General features: G+C 52.2%; 1 protein-coding gene across 1 annotated transcript in view; it reads right to left on the bottom strand.

The window, feature by feature from the left end:
* The window catches only part of NTN1 (netrin 1), a 179,954-nt gene that overhangs the window by 13,250 nt on the left and 138,826 nt on the right, over positions 1-27,878 (bottom strand). Inside the window, exon 6 of the mRNA XM_069483376.1 lies at positions 2,582-2,656. Within this exon, the coding sequence (XP_069339477.1) occupies positions 2,582-2,656 (75 nt within the window). The remainder of the gene's footprint in view (positions 1-2,581; positions 2,657-27,878) is intronic.

Below are 27,878 nucleotides of genomic sequence, written 5' to 3'. Positions count from 1 at the left end.
GCCACCCCCTCTCCCAGGGCAGCCATGTAAAGGGTCTAAAACCAAACCAGCAAACACAACCGTCCCTCCCCCAGCAGGCCTGCCTCTTCCTCTTGCCCCCTACCTCCCTGTGGTGACCCACAGCCTTGTGCAGGGAAGGGGAGGAGGAGGAGAGAAGGAAGGGCCTTGCCTCCATGACCCCGACTCCGCTTGGCTAGGAACGTGGTGCTCGGGTCCCCAGATCCAAAGCCTGGAAAAGCTGCAAATCCCTGGGGCCCTCAGGCCAAGTCCTCGTCCCCCAGAAGGGCAGGGCAGGGGCCCCGCCTCCAAGTCCCCGGCAGACACAGACGCTGAAGACCCAGGGCTGGGAGGATGTGGCCCCTGAGGCTGGGGGCCACATGAGCTTTTTTCAAAGCAACCTGGGGCCCCTCCTTGCGGGTGTCACCCTGTCTTGGAGATAGCACTTCCTGTATCTTAAAGCAACCTCAAGTTTGTTTTCAAAATTCAGGTTTATTTTCCCATGGGAGTTCCTGCCGTGCCTTGGGATGTGCGTGCTTTAAAAGGGCTTTTAGGAATTTCCTGTGGACGCCAGAGGGGCCTTGAACGTTGATGCCACAGCCCGGCAACTTCTGAATGGACACGTGAAACCTGCCAGTCACTCCTGCGTCACCCTGCGGGGCCAGGCAGCCTGTGCGCAGGGGGCGGGATCGCTGGGGTCCTGCTCCGGCTTCAGTGTGGGGCGGATGGGCGTGAATACTCGCGCACATGCACACGCGGTAAAACAAGAACGTTTAAAAGGTTCTCAGCATTCCTCTGGGTTCCTCTGGGCCTCATCATTCACTGCACTATGCTAAAAGGTCCTGACCACTGTCCTTATTAACGAAAAAACCTCAAGGCTGGTTCCAGCAGCTGGCCCAGCGCAGACCCCCACGAGCCCGCCGGACACCCTCATGGCCAGGGAAGGGACAGCGCGCGCAGGCTCCGGATAGCGAGGCCTCCTCCGCGGGGGCCTCCCTCTCCCCGACTCCTCCCACTGCCATTTCTTCTTTCCTCCCTTTTCCCCGCCAGGTCGCACTTTCCCAGGAGCCCGTGGGGCACCTGGCACCTGGCACTGTGCTGGGTGCTTCCCACACACGCTCAGTAGGCGGCATCATCTCCATTTTCCAGATAAGGAAACTGAGGCTCAAATAAGCAATGGGACTCACGCCAGGTCCCCCAAGAGGGGCATGGTCAGGACAGCCTCAGGAAGCCGGGCAGGAGAGCGAGGCCTTCCCAGGGGCCAGCAGGGCTGCCGGGGCCCAGGACAGGGAGGCGCCTCCCGGGGCCCGTGGGAGAGGGGACGGACAAGACGGGGCCACGTCCAGCAGGAGTGGGGAGGAGGGGGAAGGCAGGTGGAAGGTGGCAGATGTGGACGATCGGGGTTTGGGAAGAGGAGGCCCAGCCCCAGGCTCAAACAGCCTGGCCCACCAGGTCAGGAAGAGGCCCCTGCTGGAAGGAACCAGGCCAGCATTTAGGGGCCTGGGGCTCCTTCCTGGCCTACAGTGGGGGCCTCGACCACCCATATGGACACCCTGGTCTGCACTCAGGGGCCTTCCCTGCTCTGCCAGTGGGTGGCTGGACGTCCCCTGGGGACTTCTGTTTGTGTCTCTCGTTGTGAAGCCGCCTCCGGTTCTCTGCACACACTGCCCGCTGGCCGCCTGCGGCCCCCCTAGGCAGGCTCCCTGATTGCCTCCCACCACAACACCCACAGCCAGGCCCTGACCCTGCGTCAGGTGGTGTCTGGCCAGCCCAAGCCTCCGACCAGCACAGACACTCTCAGGGACCAGAAACCACACAGTTGGCTCCTTACCCACCCCCAACGGGGCGGGCTGGCACAAGGAGAGTCCCAGAGAGGCAGGAAAGGAGACCCAGACAGGAGCCTGCTGTCCCCAGGCATAGTGAGAATGGGGGGACAGGACACACCCTATTCCGGGAAGGGGCCCCTCTGAGGACACAGGTAACAGGCAGTCTCTGCAGGTGGCTCCCGGGACTGTCTGCCCTACAGGTCCCAGCTGGACAATCCCCTTTCTCTGCATTTGAACTTCAGGTGCGTCGGAATTACCAGTGAGCCCTTTAAAATGCAGGTCCCCCAACCCTACTTGCAGCCTGGTGAGACATTTGAAACCCCCAGGGAGCTCCTACCCCCTTTCTGATGCCTGAAGGGCTTCGCATTGAGCACACACTCGGCCTGAATGCCCATGGCACGGATGCGGACACAGAAGTCCAGAGAGGTAAAGTGACTAGTCTGTGGCCACACAGCTCCTCAGAGCGAAAGCAGAGGCCAGCCAGGGCATCCCAGCCTCCGGTGGGCCCCTGGCCTGGGTGCCCATCTGCAGAACACGGGGAGAACCCAGGCCACTGGGGCCCCTCACACCCCATCTCTGGGGGTCAAAGTTGAAGACATGAGAAATTCCCAGGTGTGGGATCTGTCCAGCTAGGTTCCCATCGGTCATAGGGACCTCACGACCAACACCCTCCCAAGGCCACCTGCACCCCAACCCCAGCTCCTCACTGGCCATGTGGCTCCCTCCCCTCCTCCCCACACAAGGGGACCCTCACTCACCATAGTCCTTCTTGCAGTACTTTTTCATGTTAATCTTCAGCTTCCCTTTGGAGGCCTTGCAGTAGGAATCGCAGTCTGCAGGGGGTGGGGGGGAGCACAGACAAAAACTAATTAGGCTGGCCATGAATAGGCCGCGGGCAGAGTGGGCGGCCACCTCCCTAAACACCCAGTGGCCTGTGATCCCATGGGCCAGGCTGGGCGGGCGGCTGTCCAGGGCAGGCCCGGCCTTCTAAAGAGGCTCCGGGACAAAGGGCCCCCGCCTGACCCACCCCTCCATCCCCTCCTGGCCTGACGAATCCTTTAGCCGCTGCCTGCAGCCGTCCTGGCCTCCGTGAGAGACTCCGGGGGCTCCTGTATTGTGCCACCCAAGGCTTCTGAGCACCACACAGATTCTCCCTGTTCTTAAGACGCAACTGGAGCCTGATTAAAGCCGATAGAGGCCTCATTGTCACCCTGCGCCCCGGGTCTGTGTCAGGCGCTGGCTTTTATGGCGCGGAGCCTCTGGCTGGGGTCAGGCCCCAACAATAGAGGTCACAGAGGAAATTAGCAGCCCATGAAGCATTAGAAAACCCCTTTGGTGTCCACTCTACTGGAGTGTGCAAATAAAATGCCCCACGAAGAAGAGTTCAGTTCTAATGGGCCCTACTGCTGAGAGGCAAGGCTGCCGGGCCTGTGTCCACAGGGTAGCACTTTGAGGGCATCCAGGGCCTGAGGAAGAGCCAGGCAGGATGTACGGGGCACGAGGGCCTGCCAGCCATCGGGCCTGTCCTCCTGGGGGCAGCCCGTGTCAACCTCCTAAATGCAAAACCTCCCACCTCGGCCCAACCATGGTCTCTCCTGCCGGGGAGTTCTGTGCTCTGGACAGGAGATGCGCTTTCTTCACTAGGTCTGTGTGTGACGCCTTGGTGTGCTGGCCCCGCCCGTCACAGAGGCCCAGCAAATGCAAGTCTCCCCCAGACTGCCCTGCCCCCACCACTCAACAGGCTGGAGCTCATTCAACTCTCACAACCATGCTTTGATGTGCGAGTGTTATTCCCATTCTCAGACAAGAAAATGAGGCCCAAGGAGGTTAAGCTGCCTGCCCGATGCATCACAGGTAGCGACGGCTGCGGCTCGGCCTTGAACTTGGGTCTGAGATGCCGAGATCCCTGAACCTTGGACAGGCCACGCTCTGTCTCTGTGAACACTGACAGAGTCTCTCTCAGTGTGAGCAGGGTGGTGAGCCCAGAACCGAGGGTGGGGGGTGGGGGGAGATGCCCAGTATTCTAGCAACTCCCAGATTGCTTGGAGGGGAAGACCAGCCAAGCCAGCCTGGAGGCTGCGGGGGGCCCAGCCTGCTCTGGGAGCAATAGCAGAATGGGCTGGTGGAAATGCGCTGGGTGTGCGTCCCAGTGAGGGGTGGGGAGAGGAGAACTAGAAAGGTGAAGGTTCAACACACATGTGCACACACACAGGTGACTACCCCAGGAACAGGTGGCAGCCACCCTCCCACCCTGCAGAGAGGAAAACCAGGGACAAGGTGGGGTAAGGAGTGACTTGTGTGGGAGCACAGGGCAAAGCCCAGGCAGGAGGGCAGGCCTCCCAGGGCCACCTGCTCCTCAGCCCGGGGCTTAAATCTGCAGGAAATATTCACAGGAGACCACAGAGCCAGCCTCTGGCCCTATGGAGGTGGCTGCCTCCTTCGAGGTCCCAGGATGCACTGATGGACACCTCAATTACAGTCGACACAGCTCCATCCCATTGCCCTGGGAGCCCAGGCCTGGCGGCCCCCTGCTGCCTCCTGTGCCAGCCTCTTAGGGCCCCTAGTTAGGAGCTAGTATCAGGACATGGGAGAAAAACAGCCCCTTCCTGCTCCCGTGTGATCCGAGCCCTGGGAACCCTCAGGATGTCCCTGCTCTGCGGCACTGAAGGCCACAGTGCTGGTCTCTCCTGCCAGCTGGACAGCTGGTTGGTTATTGGTGTAGCGACCTCTTGGGGTGCAGGGACCGGGCTGTCAGAGAAAGGAGCCCTCACTCTACTGTGGCCAAGCTCGAGAGTTTGAAATGAGAGGTAACGGCAGCCCAAACACACAAGTCACGACACCATCGTCACCACCGCCACATTTCCCCGCTGGGAACACCGGCTCTGGGCCACGTCTCTGCCAGCTCAGACCCAGATGACGCTCGCAGTAAAGCCACTGCTATGGCTGAACCCAGGCTGTGCGTAAGTCCGGGCGGTCCCGGGCGAGCTGGCTGGAACCCGCCCCTGCTCTCTGCACTTAGGGAAGCAAATTGGAACTCGAGCGGTGCTGAGTGACGTTATTGCAGGGACAGCCTTGAATCCACTCTCGTTGACTTCTTGTTTTTCTACGAAAGCCGCTGGCCCACATCAGAGCTTCCATTTCCGATCAGGAGAAAATCACTTTCAGCCTTCCCCTGCTCCATGGGCTGAGACGCGCCCCTCCGTCTCAGCCCGAAGTAGAGAGCTGGGATCAGTGGAGAGGGTGACTTCGAGCGCATCGGCTCTTCCAAGCCTCAAAGGAGGCTTAGGGGGTGGGTGGGGGGGCAGGGATTGCTGTGCCCAGCTTAAAAATGAGAGCCCAAAAAGGTTCCAGAGTGGCCCGGCGAGGGGCAGAAGAGTCCTGGAACAACTGGCCCTGTACCTTCAGCATCACTGTCCCAGCCTAGTGACCTCTACAGCTCTTCCATCCAGAGCCACATAGCCGCCTGGCACAGAAATCACTCTAGAATGTGCGGCATCCATCCCCGCCTAACTAGACGGTGCTCCCAGACCTTGCTTGACCAATCACCACGAATACTAAGTCTGCACCTTGGTACCGGTGGCTATCCCCTTGGTACTAACGAGTGTCTGGCACTGCTCCAGTGGTTTTGAGCTCCATTTTACAGATGAGAATGTAAGTGAGAGGCATCGCTGCCTCAGCTGCCCACGGTCTCATGCCTAATGAGTGGCTGCAGGACCCCTGCTCCTAGCCCTCGTGTTCCCAGCCCTGACTATGCAGTGGAATCACCTGGAAGTTTTAAAACACACAGATGCCTGGACCCCACCCCAAGGAGCCTCTGATTTCCTTAGTTGAGGGAGTGGCCTGAGTGCCTGGATTATTAACGCTCCCCAGGCGATTCTAAGGTGCCTCAGTCAAGGGCAGAGCCACTGTCTGAACCAGCTGGGAGATGGGGACGATCTCTGCACCCTCGACTTGCCCAGAGCACCCAGCTTGGCAGAGGAAAGACCCAGAGAGGTGGTTATTGACTCAAACTGGCGAGTGCTCACATAGAGAACCTCAAGGGACTTGCCCTTACAGAAAATGATGACGGCCTCTGAGCAACTGCAGCAGGTGTGTTTGTGTGTGTATTCTACGTTCTATGACTTTCCTTTCTGTCTGCTGGAAATTCTTGTCAGGTCACTGTGCTTGTTGCACAATGTCCCTGGTCCCTTCAGATTTGCTGATTCTAATTTAGTTGTGAGCTAGGAAAACAGAAAGACCAAGTTTGTTAGCATTGTACGTAAAATACAGGTACATAGGCTTGGAAGGAGAGGCTGAAATGTTCTCCTTTGGGTACAGTGAATAAGCTTCAGACCACGAACACTGTGACAGCTTTTTGGCTGCTTGTGGATCTTTGTTTAGGTTGTATTCCAGATAGCTGAGTTCACTGGACAAGTGGCCCCTGGATAAGGAAAATGTTCCCGTACGTTCTTCCTTTAACAGATACACACACAGCTACAGAGATGGCTTTAGGACAGACAAACCACCGCTTTGAAATGTGGCTTTGACTCCTTCTTCAAAATGGCATCTACTTGGCAGCCACTCATGTAGCCTCTCCTTGTTTTGTTCCAAAATAGCTATGAAGACAACGAGAAACTGAAAATTCACACTCATGCCAAAAATAAAACTCATGATGACCCAATGCTGGGATCTGGGAGCAATCTCTATTAATTAAAGGCAGATGGTGGTGGAATAAGCAAAACCTGTTCAGGTTTTACCTCAGGACACAGCTCTTTGTCTGATGAACAGAAAGATCCAGAAAAAAGGAGGATGACAGAAAGACAAGGACCATGAAACGAATGGGTGGGAAGCAGGCAGGCACTGGGACGACACCTCTTCCAAGGAGGGGAAGTTTAAGGAAGGGTAGGGACTGGACGGAACCTGTATTTTAATCTAAATCATGGATGTCCAGAATCAGAAAATCAGGCAGTGGAGATAAGAGAAAGGCGCCTCCTGCCCAGGGCAGAAGGAATCCAGGTAACGGCTGGTAGAAACCAGGAACGGAAGACGAGCTGTGTGTATTTCCCTCCCACTCTCCTTAAATCTGAGATGAGGCCGGGCGCGGTGGCTCACGCCTGTAATCCTAGCACTCTGGGAGGCCGAGGCGAGGCTCAAGGTCAGGAGTTCGAGACCAGCCTGAGCAATGAGCGAGACCTCGTCTCTACTAAAAATAGAAAGAAATTATCTGGCCAACTAAAATATATATAGAAAAAAAAAAAAAAATTAGCCGGGCATGGTGGCGCATGCCTGTAGTCCCAGCTACTCGGGAGGCTGAGGCAGTAGGATTGCTTAAGCCCAGGCGTTTGAGGTTGCTGTGAGCTAGGCTGACGCCACGGCACTCACTCTAGCCTGGGCAACAAAGCGACACTCTGTCTCAAAAAAAAAAAAAAAAAAAAAAAAAAAAAAAAATCTGAGATGAGAATCCAGCCATCATGCTAGCATGGGGATCTGCAAATGCTTTTCTGCAAAGGGCCAAACAGTCAACATTTTAGGCTTTGAGGGCCACATGGTCTCAGTCACAACTATTCCCCTCTGTTGCCTTTGGTTTTATAGCTCAAAAACAGCTATAGACAATATGTGACCAGATGGGCGTGGTAGACTAAAATAACTCTACAACAACACAGCCTCTGTGAGATAGAAGAAAGCCATCAGGGGAGACAAAGCTGAGCTGAAAAAGCCATATGATGACACAAGAAGAGAGGAGTTGGAAAACAAAGACTAAAACAAAAATCTAAAAACCCAACAGTGCAATTAAAGTCACTTTGGAAGCAGCAAAGAGAAAGGATACTACGTGAAACTAATTCAGAGACATGGAGAATAAATTAGAGAAACTCTCACAAAATTTAGAGGAAATGGATAAAGGCATGGAAAATATGAAAAAGAAAAGATAAGGATATAAGACAGAAAGTGGGGAGGTGACAGGATTAGGGGAGAACTACAGCAATGGCCAAAAGGAATAGAAACAAGAATCAAAAATAGTATTCCTGAGCTTAAGACAGAACTACATATGCAGAAGGAAAAGGCTCAGTGAAGTTTTTCAAAAATCAAGGAAAAGAAACCAACACCCAGTCACATCTTTGCAAAACATGAAATACCAGGATAAAGAAAAAATATATACAGATTAAACAACAACAACCACCTGGTCAGATGATCATGGAGCAATGTCTATAAGGTCTTAAGGGGAAAATTTATGGCACAAGAATTTTATACCTAGCTAGACTGTCTTATAGCATGTAAGCCACAATAAACAAAAGATATTCTCAAGTGGGCAAGGGCTCAGAAAATACTCAAATCATGTATCCTTTTTGAAATAAATACTTTACTTGAGAATCTTTTCCAACCAACTATGAAATGAAAAAAAAATAAGAGCTTAACGGGAAAGGCATGGTATAAACACACTGGTGATGAGCACTGAAACCAGTAAACATGGAGATTTCAAATTTTGTTCTAAAACAGAATGCAAATATAAAAATAATTTTAAAATGTTTGAAAGGGAACATTAGTCTTTATCTCTTGCTCTCTCTATATACATATATAATATTTTAATTTAGTTTGAAACTTTAGATCATATTAAAAAAACGAAGAGTAAAATGAGGTGAGGAATAAAACTTTGTCTTAAATAGAATGTAAAAAATGCTATTTCATGCTCAACTCTGACAAACAAGAGCTATCAGACCAAATAATGCTTATGAAAAACCCAGGGATAACCACAAAACTCTGGAGAAGACAAGAAAAGAAATTATAGTTAATATGCCAAAAGATAAAACAGAAAAAATGGAAAATATAAGAAGCAATTATGATAAATTAGGATTACAGAAGAGCAACAACTATCTAAAGAAAAAACAATGAAGGTAATGGATCTAACTCCTCTACTGAAAAACTTGATTTAAAAATATTAAATTACTGTTTAAGAGGGACATAACCATATAAAGTGATTTTAAAATCTTATAACTTCGACAGTGGCAAATGTGTATCAGCGAATGAAAACAAAAAATGAACCAAGATGTAGAAATGCTAATATCAGAAAAAGAAGAATTCAAGGCAAACATGTTTACAATGGACAAAGAAAATCACCTGGTAATTTAAAAAATGTGTTTTTTTGGTGTGGAATAACATCTCATTGAAATATATTAAACAAAAACTTACAGAAATACAAAAAGAAATAGACAGAAGTAAGTGAAAGAATGCTAAATTAATTCCAAGAAGCTGAAATTGTACAGGCCACATTTCCTGACCACAATGTAATAGATATTATTTGTTATTAAAGAATAAAGAATGAAAATAAATGAAGAGCATTCTCCTCTCAAAGTCAGAAAATGAGTAAAACAAAACCTGAAGAAAGCAGGAGGAAAGAATTAATAATAACAGAAGGAGACATTCATAAAGTAGAATACAAAAAGCTTAAAAATTATAAATACATCCAAGAACTGACTCGCTGAAAAGCCCAAATACAAATAAAGAAAAACAAAAACAAAAACAGGGCTGGGCGCAGTGGCTCATGCCTGTAATCCCAGCCCTCTGGGAGGCAGAGGCAGGAGGATCGCTTGACCTCAGGAATTCAGGAGTTCAAGACCAGCCTGAGCAAGAGTGAGACCCTGTCTCTACAAAAAAATAGAAAAATTAGCTGGATGTGGTAGCCCGCGCCTGTAGTACCAGCTACTCGGGAGGCTGAGACAGGAGGATGTCTTAAGCCCAGGAGTTTGAGGTTGCAGTGAGCTATGATGAAGCCACTGCACTCTAGCCCAGGGAACACAGAGAGACCCTTGTCTAAAGAAAAAAAAAAAAAAGACAACACACTGTCACATCTAGTTATGAGCAAAAGAGAAAACAGAACACTAGGAAGTAATGAGAAAAGGGTATCACCATGATCTAAAGAACATTTTATAAATTATAAAGCTATTATATACAACTTTAAGCTAAAATCTTGGACATCTGAATGAAATACATTATTTTGGGGAAAATCTGACCAAGTTGAACTGAAGAAAGGATATGGAAACTGAATAGATAAATAGTCTTCAGAAATGTCTGGCTGGAGACGGATTCAGAGGTACAGCCAAGTAAACATTTAAAGGACACATTAATTTCATGCTATTTGATCTGTCCAGAAACAGAAAGATGAAAAGCTATTAAGAAGAACCACATGAAAGTACTGAAAATTGACCACTTTGTGATTTAAAAAGGGAGTTTCATATGGTTCAAGCTTAATATAAAGGCCAGCTGTATACCCACACAGACCCTGTGGACCAAATGATCGGCCTCATTTACCAAGTGACCCAACATTTCACGCCCTGCAGGTTCCCATCCTACCTCCATCCAGCGGCTGGGACCCTGCCCACCCGGGCCAGGGTGAGCTTGCTCCATGCAGGAGTAACAAGTATGGAGTGGGCAGGATGCCCTGCTGCCCTGCTCTCAGGGGACCCTTCGGGGCTCGGATTGAGGGCACAGGTATATACTGGCAGATCTACGGGGGGTGGTACCCAGCACCAGGGTCACCCTTCTCTCCCCTCAGCCTTCCCAACAAGAGACAGGAGCTGCCAGGGCTGGACACAGCCCTGCCTGGCCTCCCACTCGGACGTGCTCTGTCCCAGGGAGAGCCGCTGAGACCCGGACCGCCATCTGCCCAGCTCGCAGCAGGCCCATCCTGGCTGGCTGGCATCCTGGCTCCTCCTGGGAGCGGCCTCCCCTCCCCTTTATTCCTCCCACCTGCTCCCCTGACCGACCCACGGCCAAGAGCCAAGAGGTGGCTCTGGAGGCCCAATCCCAGAGGCCGAGCCCCTCCCGCCTCTTCCTCCACCTTGGGTAGCTGGCCCCTCTGGTCTGCCTCCTGTGCCCCAGGTGCCAAAACCCTGCTGGGCAGGCCTGCTCGCCGGCTCGAGGCTCATCTCTGAGCATATGGCAGGCAGAGCCCGGCGGCCGCGGTTGGAGCCAGGGGCACCGCATCTGGCACCTCCCCTTGGAGCAGGGCGGGGAGCTGGCAGAGGTCTCGCTCCCGGCAGCCCTGGCCTCCTCGCTCAACACCTCTGCCTCGCTGCTTCTGGGCTGTCGGGCTCAGGAAGGTGGGGCAGTGGGTGTAATGAGCAATGTGGTCTGTCCTCCCAGGGCAGAGAAACCTGGAGGGTTGGTGAGTTTCAGACTCCAATGGTTTGGCCTAGGGGAGGGGACCCCGATTCCCATGGCCTGGGGTGAAAGGGCTCAGAGCAAGAGGGGCTGGGGCTAGGCGGGCACCCAGCTGGCTCTGTCCATTTTGGCTGGGCCTTTCTGCCCGGCAGGGGACAAAAGGCAAGTGAGGCCGGTCTGCCCAGAAAGTGTGTTTGGCTCTGCCTGACCTGGGGCCGCAAAGCTGCATGGAACCTCCCTCCCGATCCCCCAAGGCCAGAGAGTCCAATTATGACGTGTTCAGTTTCCAAGGTGCTGCAGGTGTCTGCCATGGTCTCACAGTGGCCATCACAGGGGAGGCGTGGGGAGGATGGGGGAGGCACTCCCCACGCAGCTAAACTAACTCTCACCTCTTGGTCCTGGGCTGCAGGTGACTCAATGTCTCTCCCACCCGCTTCTTACCACCCTCACCAACAAGCACTGTGTCCAGGGGGAAGGCCACCTGTCTGGGAGGGGGGGCCCCACAGGCAGATCTTTAGCCCCCACATGTCTCCCTAAGTCTGTGCTAGTCTCTACCCAACTCATCACCCCCAAGCCCTGCCTGCCTCGACAGCAAAATGCCCACTGAACTTTGGGCTCTGGAGCAGAAAGGCCAAGGACTCCCGAAATGAGGCTGCCTCTAGCAGCGGACTGGCAGAGAAGCTTGGCAACCTATGGGCGTGAGTGACTAGAAGAAAGCTCCAAATATCTGCAACATACATAGCAAAGGATTGGTGTCTTAAATAAGTAAAGAACTCTACTGAATCAATAAGAAAAAGACAAGCAACCTGAAATGCAAAGAAAAGGAATAGGCAATTCACAAAAGAGGAAATAAAAAGGGGATAAGGAGATGTACATACGTTCAACCTCAAATTACTAAGACACAAAACATAAAGCAACAGGAATACAGCACTTCCACCTCGCAAAGGCAAACATGTGCACATGTATACAACATGGTGGGGACAGAAATTAACACATGAGCTTTCCTGAGAGCAGCTAGCACTGAACGTCCAAACCCTGAGCACACACACACCCTCTGATGCAGTAACCCCGCTTCTGAGAATTTCTCACCCATTCCTTCGCTCCAAGTTTTCGTAGGCACCTCCCACACGGATGGCTCCGGGAGGCGCTGGGTGTACCCTGAGGCTAACGGAGCAGTCGAACGGCATTACAGCAGGACGGAACAGGCCAATAACACGAGTCTCATCACACCCATGAAAGGGTGACACTCAGAAAATGCAGACAACGAGCAGGACACACGGGTAGAGAATCGGGGGGGGACAGGTGGAGACTCACTTAGATCTGAAGGCCAGTCTGAGGAGGTGACGTTTAGGATGACAAGGAGTCAGCTCTGTACAGTATCAGGAAGAGCATCCCAGCCCCCACAGGTACAAGGGCCCTGGAGCAGGAAAGTGACAGGCAGGTTCGAGGAACCAAAAGGAGACGAGACTAGAGCTGGGGACACGTAGCCAGAGATGAGGCTGTGTGGTTAGCAGGGGGTCCCTGCGGGTTGTCAACCTCGGCAGGAGTTCGGATTTTATTCTAGAATATAAACGTGCACCAAAATGTTGGGTGGTGGGCCTATAGCTGGGTTTTATACCCTTGCTTGGCACCTTATCTAACTTTTACTACAACAAGGATAAAATTCTTTTGTTAAAGAGAACACTAAAGATAGTCTGCGGTGAGTCTCTTCTCAGTGAGGATGGGGACCATTTACTAATGCAGGGGTGGGAATCCTATGACGAAATGACATCTGTATTCAACAAGGTGACATCTGTATTCCTGATGCAGGGGCTTCTGCCTTGAGGAAGTGCTACACCCTCCCTAGGAGATGGCAGAGGTGTGTGGAGTGAGTGAGTGTGAGGCAGAGAGAAGTTTCATCCTTTCCCAATGCCACCAATGTTAATACCAAGGGACAAAGGAAAAGTGGGTCATCAGCCAACAGATACATTCTGAACGCTAACCGTGTACACGGCAACATGGTTGGGGGTGAGGACACTGCTCTAGCTGGGGTAGGGGGACAGCTCGCTGAGGAGGTGACCCATGGGTGAGATCTAAACCATGTGAAGGAGGCAGGTGCAAGAAGATCTGAGGGGAGAGGGTTCCCAGCAGGAAGAACAGCCTGTGCAAAGGCCCTGAGGCAGGATCGAGCCTGGCATAGTCCCAGGACTGAATGAAAGCTGGGGTGCCTTGCACAGGGTGAATGAGGGGAGCAGAGAGGTGAGTCACAAAGCCTGACAGGCCACATGGGGCTGGAGAAGGTTTGGCTTCCATTTTAAATGTAATGCAAAGCCACCAGAGGGGTCTGGCCTGCTGTCTCCCTCAGGGCTGTGAGGTGCCAGGTCTTTAGTTGGCATGGGGCCAAGGCTGGCTTCCACTTTCTCCCTCTCAAGGATGGGTCCCCTGGGCTGTCCAGGTCCCACCTCACGCCTGAGGTTATCAGAATGTTATCTTCACTCTGTACTGTAGTTACAAACGAACTGCAAATAGGGTCTTGCTCTGTCACCCAGGCTGGAGTGCAGTGGCGTCATCATAGCTCACTGCAGCCTCAAACTCCTGAGCTCAAGCGATCCTCCTGCCGCAGCCTCCCGAGTAGCTGGGACTACAGGTGCACGCCACCACACATGGCTAATTTTTCTATTTTTATTAGAGACGGGATCTGGCTCTTGCTCAGGCTGGTGTTGAACTCCTGAGCTCAAGCAATCCTTCCGCCACGGCCTCCCAGAGTGCTGGGATTACAGGTGGGAGCCACCGTGCCCGGCCTGGATATAAGCTCTTAACATGAGTGAACTCAAGCGCCGGGTCCTCTTCCTGCATCAAGCTGGGTCCAGGCCTGGTGCTCCTGCTCTCACCGAGTGCTCCACAGGGAAGGCCTGCCCTTTTTTTCTGCCCATTCCCCAGCTGTGGCTACCTTTCCAGAAGCTTCTCTTTCCTTCTGGTGCACTAACAGGGGCAGAGGCAGGATCCGGGAGGGCACACACAGCTGTGCAAAGCACAGGGCCAGGGCCCCCCTTTCTCCAACCTCTCCCTAGAGAGCCACCCGCCATGACAGCCTGCAACATCGCCAGGCCTGGGGCTGACAGATCTACTAGGGCTTCCCCAGTATCTCTTCTCCCTTCTTCCTAAGAACAGAACTTGTGTCTGAGGAATGCAAGTCCTTTTCATTATTAAGCCCAGAGAGACATTAAAATGAGACAAGAATCACACCCTCCTCCCCGCTTTGAGCTGTGTATTCATCTTTGGAAACTGCTTGCTATTGCCACACGCAGCCATAAACTAACCTGACAATGCCACATGGACCACTATCACCCACGGCCTATAGCTTAACAATGTGTGGCCACTCCCTGACCAATGTCACTTCTGTAAGCCACTGAGAATGCCTAACAAACAGCTTTGTGTCAGCTCACTCCCTGTCCGCCTTTTTTGCCTTTAAAAACCCACTTGTAACAGCTGCTAACTGGAGTGTATACAGAGGGCAACCTGAATCTATGCTCCTCGGTTGCAGTCCTCAAGCTTGGCCCAAATAAACTCTCTACGTATATTCATTTTGCCTCTGCTCTTCCTTTTAGGTTGACACTCTTAAATGGCAAACCCAAATGTTTCCAATTTAGAACACTCTTCCTCACAGACTCCCCTGCAGCTCACCCTGGCCATGGACCTACTTCTGGCCCCGAGGATGTCAGTGGAAATCTACTGAGAGGGGCTCCAGGGAAAGGGTCACATTAGCCAACCCATGACCTGGGGTCCTTACCCTTAACCAGCCCAAGCCTTAGTTTCCCCATCAGTAAAATGGGGTGGTACTGATGATGGTAGTAACTGTGCTACCCATTCACAGGAATTTAGGACATGACCATGGGGCAGTGAGAGGGGTAAGGGGACGTCACAGATAGTCTTAGCTGTGTCCTGACGATGAGAAGGGGCTGCCAACTGGGTGTGATGGGCTCAAGGTGGCCCTCAGAGGACACCAGCTGAGAGTGGAGGGCGAGTGATGGTGGGGCCAGCGGGAAAGGTGGGGCCAGCGGGAAAGGTGGGGCCACATGGGCTGGGCGAGGCCTCATGAGGCAAAGTGAAGAGCTCAGACGTGAGATGCAGCTCTCAGGCCCTCACTGACACAGTAAAACGAGTTGGTGCCCTGGGGTCTGGGCCATGCAGCCCTGTCTCCCAACAGGAGCCAGGTCCCTTTCTAGGCTGTGCCGCGGGCCAGAGCCCGGCAGAGCTGGGGACAGAGACTGCATCAGGCCAGCCAGGACCCTGTCTTTGCCGGAGGCCCACAGTCGTGGGGCATCTCCTCCTTCATTGGAGGGCATGGTGGTTGAATCCAATTATCTGCAGGATATCTGGGAAGAACAGGATCTGAGTCTCTGGGTACTGGGAGAGACCATACAATGGGCCATTCACGGGTTAGCCACCACGCCTTGGCCTCTAATGCCTTTCCCCTTGGCACACTTGCTTGGAATCCATCCCTGTGCCACTGCCCTGGGCAGACTTCGTCTCAGCCACGGGCACAGCTGGGCACCCTCTGTGTTCTTAGCACTCATTTCCTGGTCTGGAATTTTCTATCGGCCTCCTCCCCTGGAGAATCAGACCTTAGTGTCCCAGTGCCTAGCACAGTGTGGGTCACCACTGACTGCTCGATGAACCCACAAACTCATACACTCTGGGTACCCCCGGGCGACCATGAACATGGCGGTGCGCTCTAAGCAGACTGCAGTCACACCCGTGAGACAGCAAGGCTGCCTGGACAAACGAACCCACAACACAGGCTCCCCAGACAAAAGACATCAGTCAGTAACCTCTGCAAGTATTCTGGTGGTATCGTGAGAAAGCCTGGGCAAAGGGCTAAGGCATCTCTCCAACCTGCTCAGCTCTTTGACAACAAAGGCGGCACAGGTTGGGCTGGAGAGGGCTTGAGTGGCCCCAGAAATCAGGAGGCCATGACATCTTGGTCAGGACGCACAGCTAATATCTAAAGAACAGCAGCCTCGACCTCTGTAGCTGAAGGCTTTTCCACAGGTCTCAGCCTGCTGTCGTTGGGGCGTGGAGTTAGTTGGACAGATCACTTCTACCTGGACCCTGGGCCGTCGCACCAGTGGGAATGGTGTAGCTCAGAACAGAACGTCAGGGCTGCAGGATGCTGGTGGGCAGGAAGGATCCAGCAGGACAGGGGGTGGCAGGCTGGCTACCAAGGAACTCAGAATGCTGGCTCTGTGAATTACAAAGCTGTGTGTCCTTGGGCATGTTGCTGCACTTCTCTGAACCTCAGGTTCCTCCTTTATTAAACAGGGGGAAGAGTCTGTAATCTTTTAAAGTTCTAGCGAAATGAAGCCCGGCACATGATGAGCACTAAAAATGTCAGCTATCATTATTTTTACTCTAATTTAGGAGCCATGAGAGAAAACGAATTTCACTGTCTTACTGGCACATCTAAATTTTTAGCCCAGAGAAATTTCTCATTCAAGTGTGTCCTTGATTCACCGAATCATGACTGACCTCTGGCTGTGCCGAAAAGCCAGTCTATCTTTAGAGGATGTGCTTCCTTCAGGGCACTTGTCACGCTTTGCAGTTGCACATTTTTCAGTTTGGTTTGTTTATTATCCCTCTTCCTCCCTGAAGCGATGGACTTCTCGGCTCCATCCCCGGGGCCCAGGACATAACCAGCCCTCAGCAAACATTTGTTGAATGAGCTGAATCAAAGCGGGCCCAGCTGCCACCACCGTGTGGTGGGCAGAGTGACCCTCAGCCCCAGCCATTCCTCTCCCCGAGTCCCAGGGTGGACGTCCTCAGGCCTGTGAAGGAACCGCACAAAGGAGCGAGTCTGTGTCAACAGCAGAAAAGGAAAAGCTCCGAGCAGGATTCTGAAGGGCGGAAAAAGGCAATTTTGGAAAATGCTGTGAAACACAAAAAGCAAAGCTTGGAGAGCGAGGCTCCTTGCCTGGGGAGGACAGCAGGAGCCGATAAATCTTCCCTCTCCAGGGAGGTTTGAAGGGCTCTGGTGTTTTGTTTGGACTTTAATAACACAGATCCTAAATCCACTGCCTTATTATAAAAATATATTTGCAGATTGAAACATACGGGGCCTCAGATTCTGAGGGCAGCTCTCGCCGGAGGAGCCAGGAAAGTTCCGAGCCGGGTAACCCTGGAGGGTGCGCATCCCCCGCCCAGGCTGCTGGCCTAGAAGCCCACCCCGTGCCAGTCCTGCCTGGTGCGCCGGGACCCCAGAAGGGAAAGGTGCAGGGAGACACCGGGCTGGGCTTTCGGGAGGGGCACGAGCATGTCAGGGGTCCCTCCCTGAGCAGATGAAAGCAGCTGAGCTGCCCCGGCCCCTCCCGCAGGGCAGGGCAGTCTGCAGCCCGGCTCAGGGTGGGGTGGCCGGGCTGGGAGAGGTCGGGGGCTGCACTGACCATGTGGGGGGGGGCACGGCCCCTCTTCTCCACTTGGAACAAGAGGGTGCAAATGAGTCCGCAGCAGGCTCTTTCTTCTTGCTGAACAAGATGGATTGGAAAACAAATTGGCTCAAATAAAGCATGTAATTAGATTAAAGCCTCTTGCCCAGAGCCTTTGGGACTGCAAAAAGCCCTCCTGACTAGAGGCAGGAGATCTCAGCTGCAGAACCAGCTCCTGGATTTTCTGGAAAAATCCAGAATTTTCTCTTGATCCTCAGCTGCCCACCCCAGTTCTCCCCAGCCAGTGTCAACTATGCTGAGGCGACTGATGTGACCAGGAAGATTAGCCCCGACCCTGCTCTGCCACCTGTCCCAGGCCTTGGGGTCACCCTGGTCCCTGCCTGCAGATGCTGCCTCAGCCTCAGAGGGCAGCTGTGCCCCATCCATGTGGGAGCTCAGCCCGTGTCTGCGGGACCAACTGGGACAGTGACGAGCCTATGCCTGGACAGCGTGCACCAAAGCGCATCTCACCCACCATTCCATCTGAGCTGAACAACCTATAAGGAGGCGGAATAGGTCGTATTAGGATCGCCATTGTCATTACACACACGAGAAAACAGAGGCCTGAAACGTCCAGTGTCCAAGGTCACTGGCTGGTGGGGGCATGTTCCCTAACACCAGCTGCCCTTCACTCTGGCCAGGGCCACCCGAGGGGTCTCTGTTCCCAAATCCATGGGCACCCTGATGACCACTGAGCATTCATCCTGAACCTCCCCCCATCCCAATGCAGGGACAGCCCCTTCTCAAGGCACCATCCTTCCCTGCACTCAAGAGAATGTCTGTGTAGCTGCACCCACCCCGCCCATCCCCATCGCCATGCCCGCCTCCAAATAGTGCCCCTATGCCCATGATGCCTCAGCCCTCCTCCCGCCGGCCAAGCCTTTAGGAGATGAAGCTGCGCTCACAGCCTGCCAGGGAAAGGAGGCTACATTCATGACACCGCTGGACCCAGAGAGTAAATTCCTCTTCTTGCACCTGTTTCTGAAGTTCCCCATCCAAATGGCAGATGAGTTCTGGCCCTCAGTGGTAACAAGAACCCATGCAGGGAAAAAGAGAAAGAAGAAGCGTGAAAGTCAGGATTCCTACTTTGAAAGGCGGGATAATGAGCAATTTCTCTCCAGAAAAAAAACGAGGATTGTCAGAGGAAGCGCTGACTGAGAGCAAGTGAATAGGCAGCACGCGGACCGCCAGTTCCCCACCCGACCTCGGGGCAGACATCACCAATTGACCACAGCACCCTAAGGGAGCCCAGAGCTCAAGGAGGTTACTCCTGGTTGCTTACTGGGAAAGCGGACACATTCCTGCCATCCCTGATTCACTCTGTCATTTGCCACCATCTGATAGAACAGGACACAGAACCCACAGGCCACAGAACCCACCCTCTCGGAATTGAAAAGGGTCTTAATGGTGGTTCAGCCTTGTACTCCTGTCACCCTTCCTGCTACCTGAATGTCCCTCACTACTGACCCTAGGATTGGACAGGACTGCTGTCGGCAGAGCCTCACCTGACTTGTGTAACTCCCCCAGATGGCCTTAGTTCCACCTTCTAGAACAGCCTGGCACAAGCCCACCACCTGTTTCACCAACAGAACAGCCTTCCTTCAAGACTTCCGGAGAAAGTGCCAAGGCTCCCTGCTTCCTTCAAACTTAAACGGTGTAGTTTTTAGAAACCTCCTTGTGCTGGTTCCCCTTCTTGACCTCTCTGTTCCTCAGAGAACCGAAGAGACTAATCCCGTTTCCTAAAATGCTTCAGATTCCTTGGAAAGTATGTGAACTCCAAAGTGTGATCACAGCTGTAAAATCTTACTTAACCTGGAAGCCATGTATCTGTTTGCCTCGGTTCCCTGGTACAGGTGAGAGCCAGGAGAATTCTGAGCAGTGTTATTGCCAGGGAAATTCCTTTGGGTCTCCGTTCATAGCCCAATTATTCTTTGTTTACGAACACCAATAATAAATGTTGTCACCATTCCTAGAACATAGTACACTAGGATCTATATATTTAAAGGGTGGTGGGACAGAGGAATATGTTGCCAGGAAGCAGGAACAGCTAGCAAACCGAGGGCAAAGAAGAGGTAGAAAACCATGACACTGTGAGATGCAGATGCCGGATAACTAAGCACCACATTGAATAGAGGCAAACGGTCCTGAAATAGTTGAACAAGATTCAAGATTATGACTGTATTACAGCACAATTCTTTTTGCAATGGCTGAATCATCTCAAAAGGCAAAATTACATTCAATGTGCATTGCTTAATAAGGAAAGAAAGGTGGCGATCCATTTCAAAAAGATTTCCATCCCAAATGGTTTTAAAAGTTTTGTGGCATTTCAACAATAGTATCTCAGGTATCTGCAAACCTTATTTATGGGGAGTTACGCATTCCACAACAATATCACCATCACAGCAGAACTGAAGTCCTCCCTGCCAAGACCAAACTCTGCTACTTTCTCCATGGAGAATACAGGTATTGTGTTTGTTTTTAAAAAAAGTAAAGAATTCTCAATATACTCCAGGTAACCACAGACCCAAATAACCTCCTGTTCTAGCATCCTTCACCTGCCAGGCAGAGACACAGCTACCTTCCCAAAGAGCCACTACAGAGCGTGGTGCCTGGGAGTTAAAAGATGCCAAGAGACCAGGGATACCCAGGACTTCATCCCTGCTCTGCCCACCTCACCTACATACGTCCTATGTTTTAACAAGATGCCAAGTTCATCTTTTGTACCAGTCTTCTGTGTCTTAACATCTCTTCTTTCTCCAAGAACTCCCCAGACACAAGATTTCCAACTGCCCGTATCTGTCTCCCAGCGTTGGTGGCATCCTGCATTCTGTGTTTCCCTGACTCCCTTCCAGCCACAGACCAGTGGGGACTGGAAAGAGAGGAGCGTAGGCCAGGAGTGCAGGCACTGCTGTGGCTCCTATAGACCCCCAAGTGCTACATCTGGCCTGCCGCTGGGAAGTTCACCTATGGGCCTCCCACACAGACTTCTGGAAGACAAGGGACTAACCAGTTTTCACCTACAAAGGAGGCCATACATGTGGGAGGCACCATTTAGCTCTATTCCTGGTATCTGCAAGCACCAGCTCCTATTAGAAGCTGGGAAACAGCTACCTAGGACCCTCGGGACAAGTGGACATGGTTAACTCTGACCTCAAGTCCTTCCTGCCTCAGAAGTCAGGCTTGACGGTAGCACCGAGATCCAAACAACCCACTGCAGTCCCTTCCTCATGGCAACATGTTCACCAAAACCTTGAGCCACAGAACAAGTTCAAATACCTTTTGTCAGAGTCAAAGTTCAAGACTATCACACCAAAGATGAGCTCTGTGAACCCAGGAGGAGGGTACAGAGATTTCCGCCTGCTGAGGATAAATTACCAAGCTGGAAAAGGGGTGTGTGATTGGGGAGAATGGGGAGGGGGTCCCCGTCTCTGGAGGGAAAGACGTGGAGACCAAATCTGTATCAGAGCTAGAGAAACACCTGCCAGCAGCCTCCTAAGCCTTCTTCAAGATGCAAATTCTGTCTCACACGAACTTTCTAGAGTTTTTGCTTGAGGACCCCAAATTCCCAGCTACGCCACTGGTTGTAAGCATCATCCGTTAAGAAACAGCAGCCCATCCGGAGGGGCAAAAAGCCACCTTGGACTTGAGGCTTCATCCAGGTGGGCGGCACAAGACCCCGGAGGCTCCCAGCGATGCCTGCCACTGGGCCGGGCCCATGAAAAGCTATGCTGGTTTCCGCTGACACGTGTGGATGTGGTTAACAATCGACAATCTGAATTAGAATCATCTACTTATGTCTTTTTTGTATAGGACACCATGAGTCCTTTGCAGGGAAAACTCCATGTCCTCCTCAGCTCTGTCACCCTAGCACTGAGTGCAGGCCCTTGGTAAATGTGTGATTGATGAATGAATCGAAGATGAGTAAGCAGACAAATGCGCGAATCCTCTGATAGAATTCCCAGCAAATTCTGGGAGTTGGGGGCAGGGAAAATACTAAAAGCCACTACCAAGCCTGGCTGAACAAGAAATCCCCCATTTTCAGCCTGTAGCCCAGATGAGGCCAAGGGAAGGATTTACAGAGCACAGGATCAGTATTTCATAAACCCTTCCAAATCGCAGAAAAGGCTGCACCTGCCTCCATCAGTCTGCAGCCACTAATCCGCTGTAACAGCTCTGTGCCCTCCATTCTGTCCCCGACGCGGCGGGCAGAGTTATCCTGTGTATTCGCCTTTAATAAGCTGAAGCCATTCGGGGCGCTGCATTCACTGGTATCTGCTCCCACCGGGCCAGCCCCATGGGGTCTCCTTGTCAGCTCTCCCAGTGAACAGGGGATTTTGTGTTCAGCAGGGAAAACAAAGCTGTCCCAACAGGGATCCAGTTGGCTCTCTATAGGCTTCTCCAGCGACAGCCAACAGTGGACACAGGCTGGAATTGCTGTCAACACTAAAGGGTGATTCAGCTGAGCTAAGCGGGGGCTCCCTGGGAAGGTCATGAAAGACAGGGATGCTTGTAGCCCTGTCGCGTCCACCCGGCCGGTTGGCTGGCTGGTTAGCTCGGCTGGTTAAGCCGATGCCGATGAGGTCATGCCTTGGAACCCGATGTTATCTTTGCCTAGTTTGCCCACACCCCAAACCTAGGCAGCTGTCGGGGAGGAGGCACTCCCCACGGCCAAGACTGAGCTAAACTGTTTCCTACACACGCACAAAAAGGCCCTCAAAGCTCACCAGCACTTTCTGATGCCAATAACTGCAGCACCACAATGACAGGCGGCCACAGATGCCACTGAAGTCAGCAGAGTGATCAAGAAAGATCTATGGCGAAGACCGTATGTGGTTACCAAACACCATGTCATTTCCTCCCTGGGCACAGACAACATTACCCAGAATCCCTTGCAGTTCAGGTGGTCAAGTGACTGAGTCCTGGCCAATGGGACAGGGGCACAAGTGGTATGTGCCACTTTCAGGCCTAGGCCTTAGAAGTCTCCCGTGAACTCCCTGCATTCTCTTTCCCTGTCTGAGGCTGGATGCAGCGATGACTCCAAGGCCCTAGAGGATGGCAGAGCCACATGATGGAAGAAGCCTGGGCCCCTGACTCACTGCTTGGAAGGGAGTCACCCAACCAGGGATGTGATGGATGTCGTGTGAGTGAGAAATAACTGAACTATACCATCAGGGCTGTTTGTTACAGCACATAGCCTGCCCTGACCAATACAAGGTTGTGAGAAGGAAGGAGAGTTTGAATTTAGGCAGCAGCAGAAGTAGCAGCAGCGTGCATGGTGGAGAAGAGAGACAAAGGCGATATCGGTAAGCCTGTCACTACTGAGAGGCTGGCTGGACATGGAGGGAGGACATGGGACCCCAGAGGATAACCACCAGGACTTTCTACAGCGCAGGGCTCTTGGAGAATAGACAAAACAGAAATCCAGAGGGTCCCTAGATCCCCATAAAACTTCCTTCCCCATCATCTTACTTGCCAAGCAGAGCAGATGTGGTTGGTGCCCTGCTCAGGGGCCCTTTACTGGGCCCGTGCGCCCACCCGCAGCTGTTCACGACTCACACCTGCACCCTTGCTCTCGGCGGGCGGACACTGCTTTGCTCGGAGATATCTGAAAGGTCACACGTCATGTCCCTCCCAAGGGTGTAGCCCATAGCCGATGCCGACTTAACGTGGGCAGGTATTGCCGCTCAGCCCTTTTGCCTTTCAGCAGGACATCTTTGGCACAACTCACCTTCCCGAGCTAAGGCTGGACTTCTCCTGCACTAAATCGCTTCCCTCGAGCCCTTCCTGCTGTCTCCTGAGAGCGCTCCCTCAACAAATCCCTCTCAGGCCTCCTGAGGTTCCCAGGAACCCAGACAGAAACACCAGGGGCCCGATACCCCGAATGAATGGCTTGCATTCCACCTGTTCTCTCACCCACAGCAATAAATTGGCCACACAGAGGAAGAAGGGCAGGGATAAAGTCCAAGGCTGGGACACTCGTGGACTGTCAGGCCCCAAGAGGTCACCTTCTGAGTGGTTTCTCTGTCTGGTGAAGCCATTGTGAAGATATCTTGGGCCCAAGAGAGATTTCAGATGCTAAAGTGAGACTTCCCAACCCTGAGGCTCAAGGAGGTGGCCTCATGGGACAGAAGGAATGCTTGGCTAGGGAACTAGGGATGCGTCCCAACTGCTGGCAGGAGTGGGGAGAGGAGGCTGGCAATGGGTAGAAACCTCACCCAGCTTGGGCTGCAGAAAATCGTGAAGTTTTCTCTAAAACCCATAGCCCCAAACACTCCATGAATTCCTAATCTCTGTTCAGCAGGAGGAATCTTTTCCAAGCCTCTATCTGAGCCTGATTTCTCTCCACAACTTACTGCTTGAAAGGATAGCTTGCTCGAGGTACTATGATGAAGTGGAAACCTTGGTTCTACCATCAACCCACTGTGTGACCTAAGGCGAGTCACTGTCCTCTTCTGAGCCTCAGTTTCCCCATCTGTCAAACATGGAGGCCACATCAGTTGACCCATCTCTAGGTTTGTTCTGGTATCAAGATCCAGAATTCCACTCCTAGGATGCCTTTTGGATAATGCTATGCTGAGAAATGTTTAACACCTGGCTCCTTGGGGAGGAAAATAATTTGTACCATTTGCCAATTTCTGAGGTGTAAATATTCCCACTGTGGTGGATTTCAAACTCCTAGCGCGACACCCTGAATGCAGAGTTGGGAAGAGATGGCACGGTCAGCTCTCGTGAGCCAGTGTGAGCAGGTGTGAGCTGGCTCCCACGCCCCACCAGTCCTCAGATGCCTCTCTGTGCAAAATATTAACAGATTCACTTCAGACCCCTGCTTCACTCCTGATCTCTGCAAACAAAAGGCTTTCTTCTTTCCTCAATCCCACGACACATTTTACTTGTAAGCACAGACCACAAACACTACAAGTGACACTGGTCACAATCTTCCCTTCTGCAGAGGAGGGAATGGGAAGGGGTCAATGCCCCCCTGCCTCTCCTGAGACTCCAACGCACTGCTCTTCCTGCAGCTGACGCTCTGTCCTGATGGCAAAGACAAGGTCCCCGATATGTGAGGTCAAACCTCTGAAGCATGCCTCGGGGCAGAGGCAGGGGACTAGCTTCATGTGGCCACAGAGTGGCAGAGGGAAAGAGCTGCAGAGAGGAAAGTCCCGCCCAGCAGGAGGTGAGGGTGGGGACAGTCTGGTAGGCTCCCAGCCTTCCAACTCTGAAGGTCTGTGTCCACACAAAGGAGCCCACCTAGCAACTGGGCAATGTCCACTCTCCTCTTTCCCTCCCCAGGGCTGGGTACCCTCCTTAGACCAAATGCCCCATAGTCCCCTCAACATAACCCTGAAAGGGTCCCCCAGGCAGCCCCCTGGGTACGGTGCCTAAGAACACAAGGTGGCTCTGTGCACCAGGCCCTGCCCAGCTGCTGATGACAGGATGAGGGAGGATGGGGGATGGGGGTCTGGTGACTGCAGTGGCCTCCAAACTGGCCCTTTCCAGGGCCCCAGCTGGGCCCCAGGGATTGTGAGGTGGGAGGAGGCCAGATAGATCACCAGCCTACTCCTCCATTTCACTGGGATAGCCCCGGGCTTCACTGGGCCCAGGGCTATGAAGCAGCTTGCAGGATGACTTCATTGGGGTGGGGTGAAATACTCAAAACCCCTGATCTTAAGCAAAGGACTGAATTGATAGCTATTATTATTGCTTTAAGTCTGGAGTGGTTTTAGATCTGGCAAGATAATTAAGTAAGCAAAGGACCACTGTGGGTGCTGCCCAACCCTGGCCTCCGGGGTGCAGGAGACTGTACCTACCCCAGCTCAGTGGCTGCAGAGGTTCTGCCAGGTGAGCCTATTGCAATAGGGACAGAAGGGCTGTCCACTGCAGGGTGCATGGCTCGGACACTGCATTCCCCTCCCACCACAGCCCAGCCCATGATCTCCATAGGATCCCCCAGGGGGCTTCAGGCAGAGCTCTGGGCAGGGCCCGGGGGTCTCTGCACCCACCCCTGCCTCAGCCAAGGTCTGCAGCCCCCACCCCCACCCACCTCTGCCAGCAAGGTCACTGTGACAGCTGCATGACATGGAGGTGGGGTCCCAGGGACTCCTATCCTCCCTCTCCCTGACACCTGTCACTTGTTCTGGTCCCATCAGCCGTCCCCAGTGAGTCCCCAGTGGGAAGAGCTCCCAAGAAGGGCTAAATATTCCGCCCCACTTGCTCCTCTGGCCTCCCAGCTCATCCCTTTATCCCCTTGAAGCTGGTGGCGGCTCCACCTGCAAAGGCCCAGCGACAGGGGAACAATGGGGGTCAAGAAAACCCACCATGCAAATGGCGTCCTTTGTGGTCTTTGGGGTGACAGAGGCCCCTGGAGGAGGGGTAGGGGCGGTGGTGTTCGCCTGGCCCTGCTCACCCCCAGCATGACCTCTGCCCTGGCCCTTTGTGCAGGCCCCAAAAAGGAGAGAGAGAGGAGGGGGGATGGGGGAGGCGGCCAGGGACAGTGAAGGGATGAGGAAGGTGGTGGGGGGTGCAGAAGTGAGAGACAGAGGCGGTGACGGACAGAAGGGACAGAGGGTGGGAAAGAAGGAAGGAGGAACTGGTTTGTGCAGGCCGCCCAGGAGCCGGGTCTCCTGGCCAAGGGGAAGTAAACAATAAGCTGGACCACATGAAATTGCCATTTTTGTGGGTCACAAATGGTCAAATATAGTGGCAATTCCACAGGGTTCAACTGAATACCTGTGGGATGTCTGGTCTCAAGGCAGGGGGTAGTGAGAAGTCCCCCCTCGCTGGAAGAGCCCCCTTCAGTCTCCGGGTTTTTTTTCCCTGGATGGGAGTTCTGGCAAACTGGGCTGATGTCAGGAAATCTGGATTTAATCTAGTGGCTCTTAACCAGAGGCTCTTTTAACCCCAGGGGACATCTGATCGTCACAACCGGCCAGAGGACAGGCGCTTGCATCTACGGGGTGAGGCCAAGGACGCGCAGGACAGCCCCCGCCCAAGAAGTCTCCAGCCCACGCCAAGGCGCTGAGGCTGAGAAATTCTAGTTTAAACCTGATTAAACACCTTAAATAATTGCTGAATGTCTTTTAGCTTCCACACCCTGTGCTCCCAACCACGGAGAGGACTGGAGATGGTCCCTTATCTCCCTTCCTTGTCCCCTCTGCTGTGGACACTCCCCTGAAGGAAGGTCAGAGTTCACACCCCGGCAAAGCCACAGGGCCAGGCAGACGTGGCCAGGCCTCTTCTTTAAGGTCAGGTGAGGTTAACGATGACAAGATGTGGGTAACACTTCCCATTTTACATGCCACTTCACATTCGTTGTATCCTATGCACCCCTAAACATAATGCCTTGTATATCACATCCCTGCATAATGTCTTCATAATTAAACCAACGAGCAAACCAGCTGTAAGAGACATTTGGGGGAGAACCAAGAAACTCTGAATATGGACTGGGTGCCAGGTGATATTAAAAAATGTACTATTAATTTCATTAGGTGTAATAATGGTATGGAGGAGATATTCTTATTTTTTGGAGGTGTATTCTGAAATATTTAGGGGTGAAATGTCATCATGTCTCAACTTTTCTTTAAAAATATTTCAGCAAAAATAAAAAAAAAAGATTGTTGAAGCAAATATGGCAAAATGTTATGTCTAGGTGATGGGAATGTGGCTGTCCACCACTCAATTCTCCCCACTTCTCTGAGATTTTTCATCAATTTTAACAATGAGTTAAATCACACATTAATTCAGAATATACTAATGCATAGTAAGACTCAGAACTCGGAATAAATTTTAGGTCAAGCTATTAATAAAATTTTCCAGGGAAAATGGACCAGGCAAATAAAAGGTTAAACATCATCACATGGGAAACAGCTACTGACTTTAAGGGAACACAGCTTTCTAACCCCACGGTGCATCCATTTCAATATGACGTGTAGCTATTAATAATAAATGAGCTGGGCCCATCTACTATAATATATAACATATAACATCTAATATAATGCTGCAGCATCCCTCCTTAATGCTTTTGGAGAGAATGTGTAGATTTTATCCTGTATAAATATGCCAGGGTTTTTCAACCTTGGCACTATTAGCATTTGGGGCCAGACAGTTCTCTCCTGTTAGACCGCCCTGCGCAGTGCAGGGTGTTTAATAGCATCCCTGGCCTCTACCTACCAGGTGCCAGTGGCATCCTCCCCCTGGTTGTGACAACCAAAAGTATCTCCAGACACAGCCAAATGTCTCCTGGGGACAGAACAGTCCCTGGTTGAGAACCACCGAAATATAAGAACATAATGAAACAATTTACTTGAAATGCTCCGTAAAGCAGTCTTTCTTCCAATAAAATTGACCCTCCGCATGTCATCTGTTGTGAAATCTGTTTTTGTCAACTTGGCAATATATTGTATCTTTCCATTTAAATATTCTCCTACAGCTTAATTATATGGATATCCCATCCTTGCATAAC

Source organism: Eulemur rufifrons, chromosome 9 (genome assembly GCF_041146395.1).
Source record: "Eulemur rufifrons isolate Redbay chromosome 9, OSU_ERuf_1, whole genome shotgun sequence".
Classification (NCBI taxonomy): Eukaryota; Metazoa; Chordata; class Mammalia; order Primates; family Lemuridae; genus Eulemur; species Eulemur rufifrons.
Note: the sequence above shows the minus strand (reverse complement) of the source record. Positions and strands in the feature narration are given on the sequence as shown.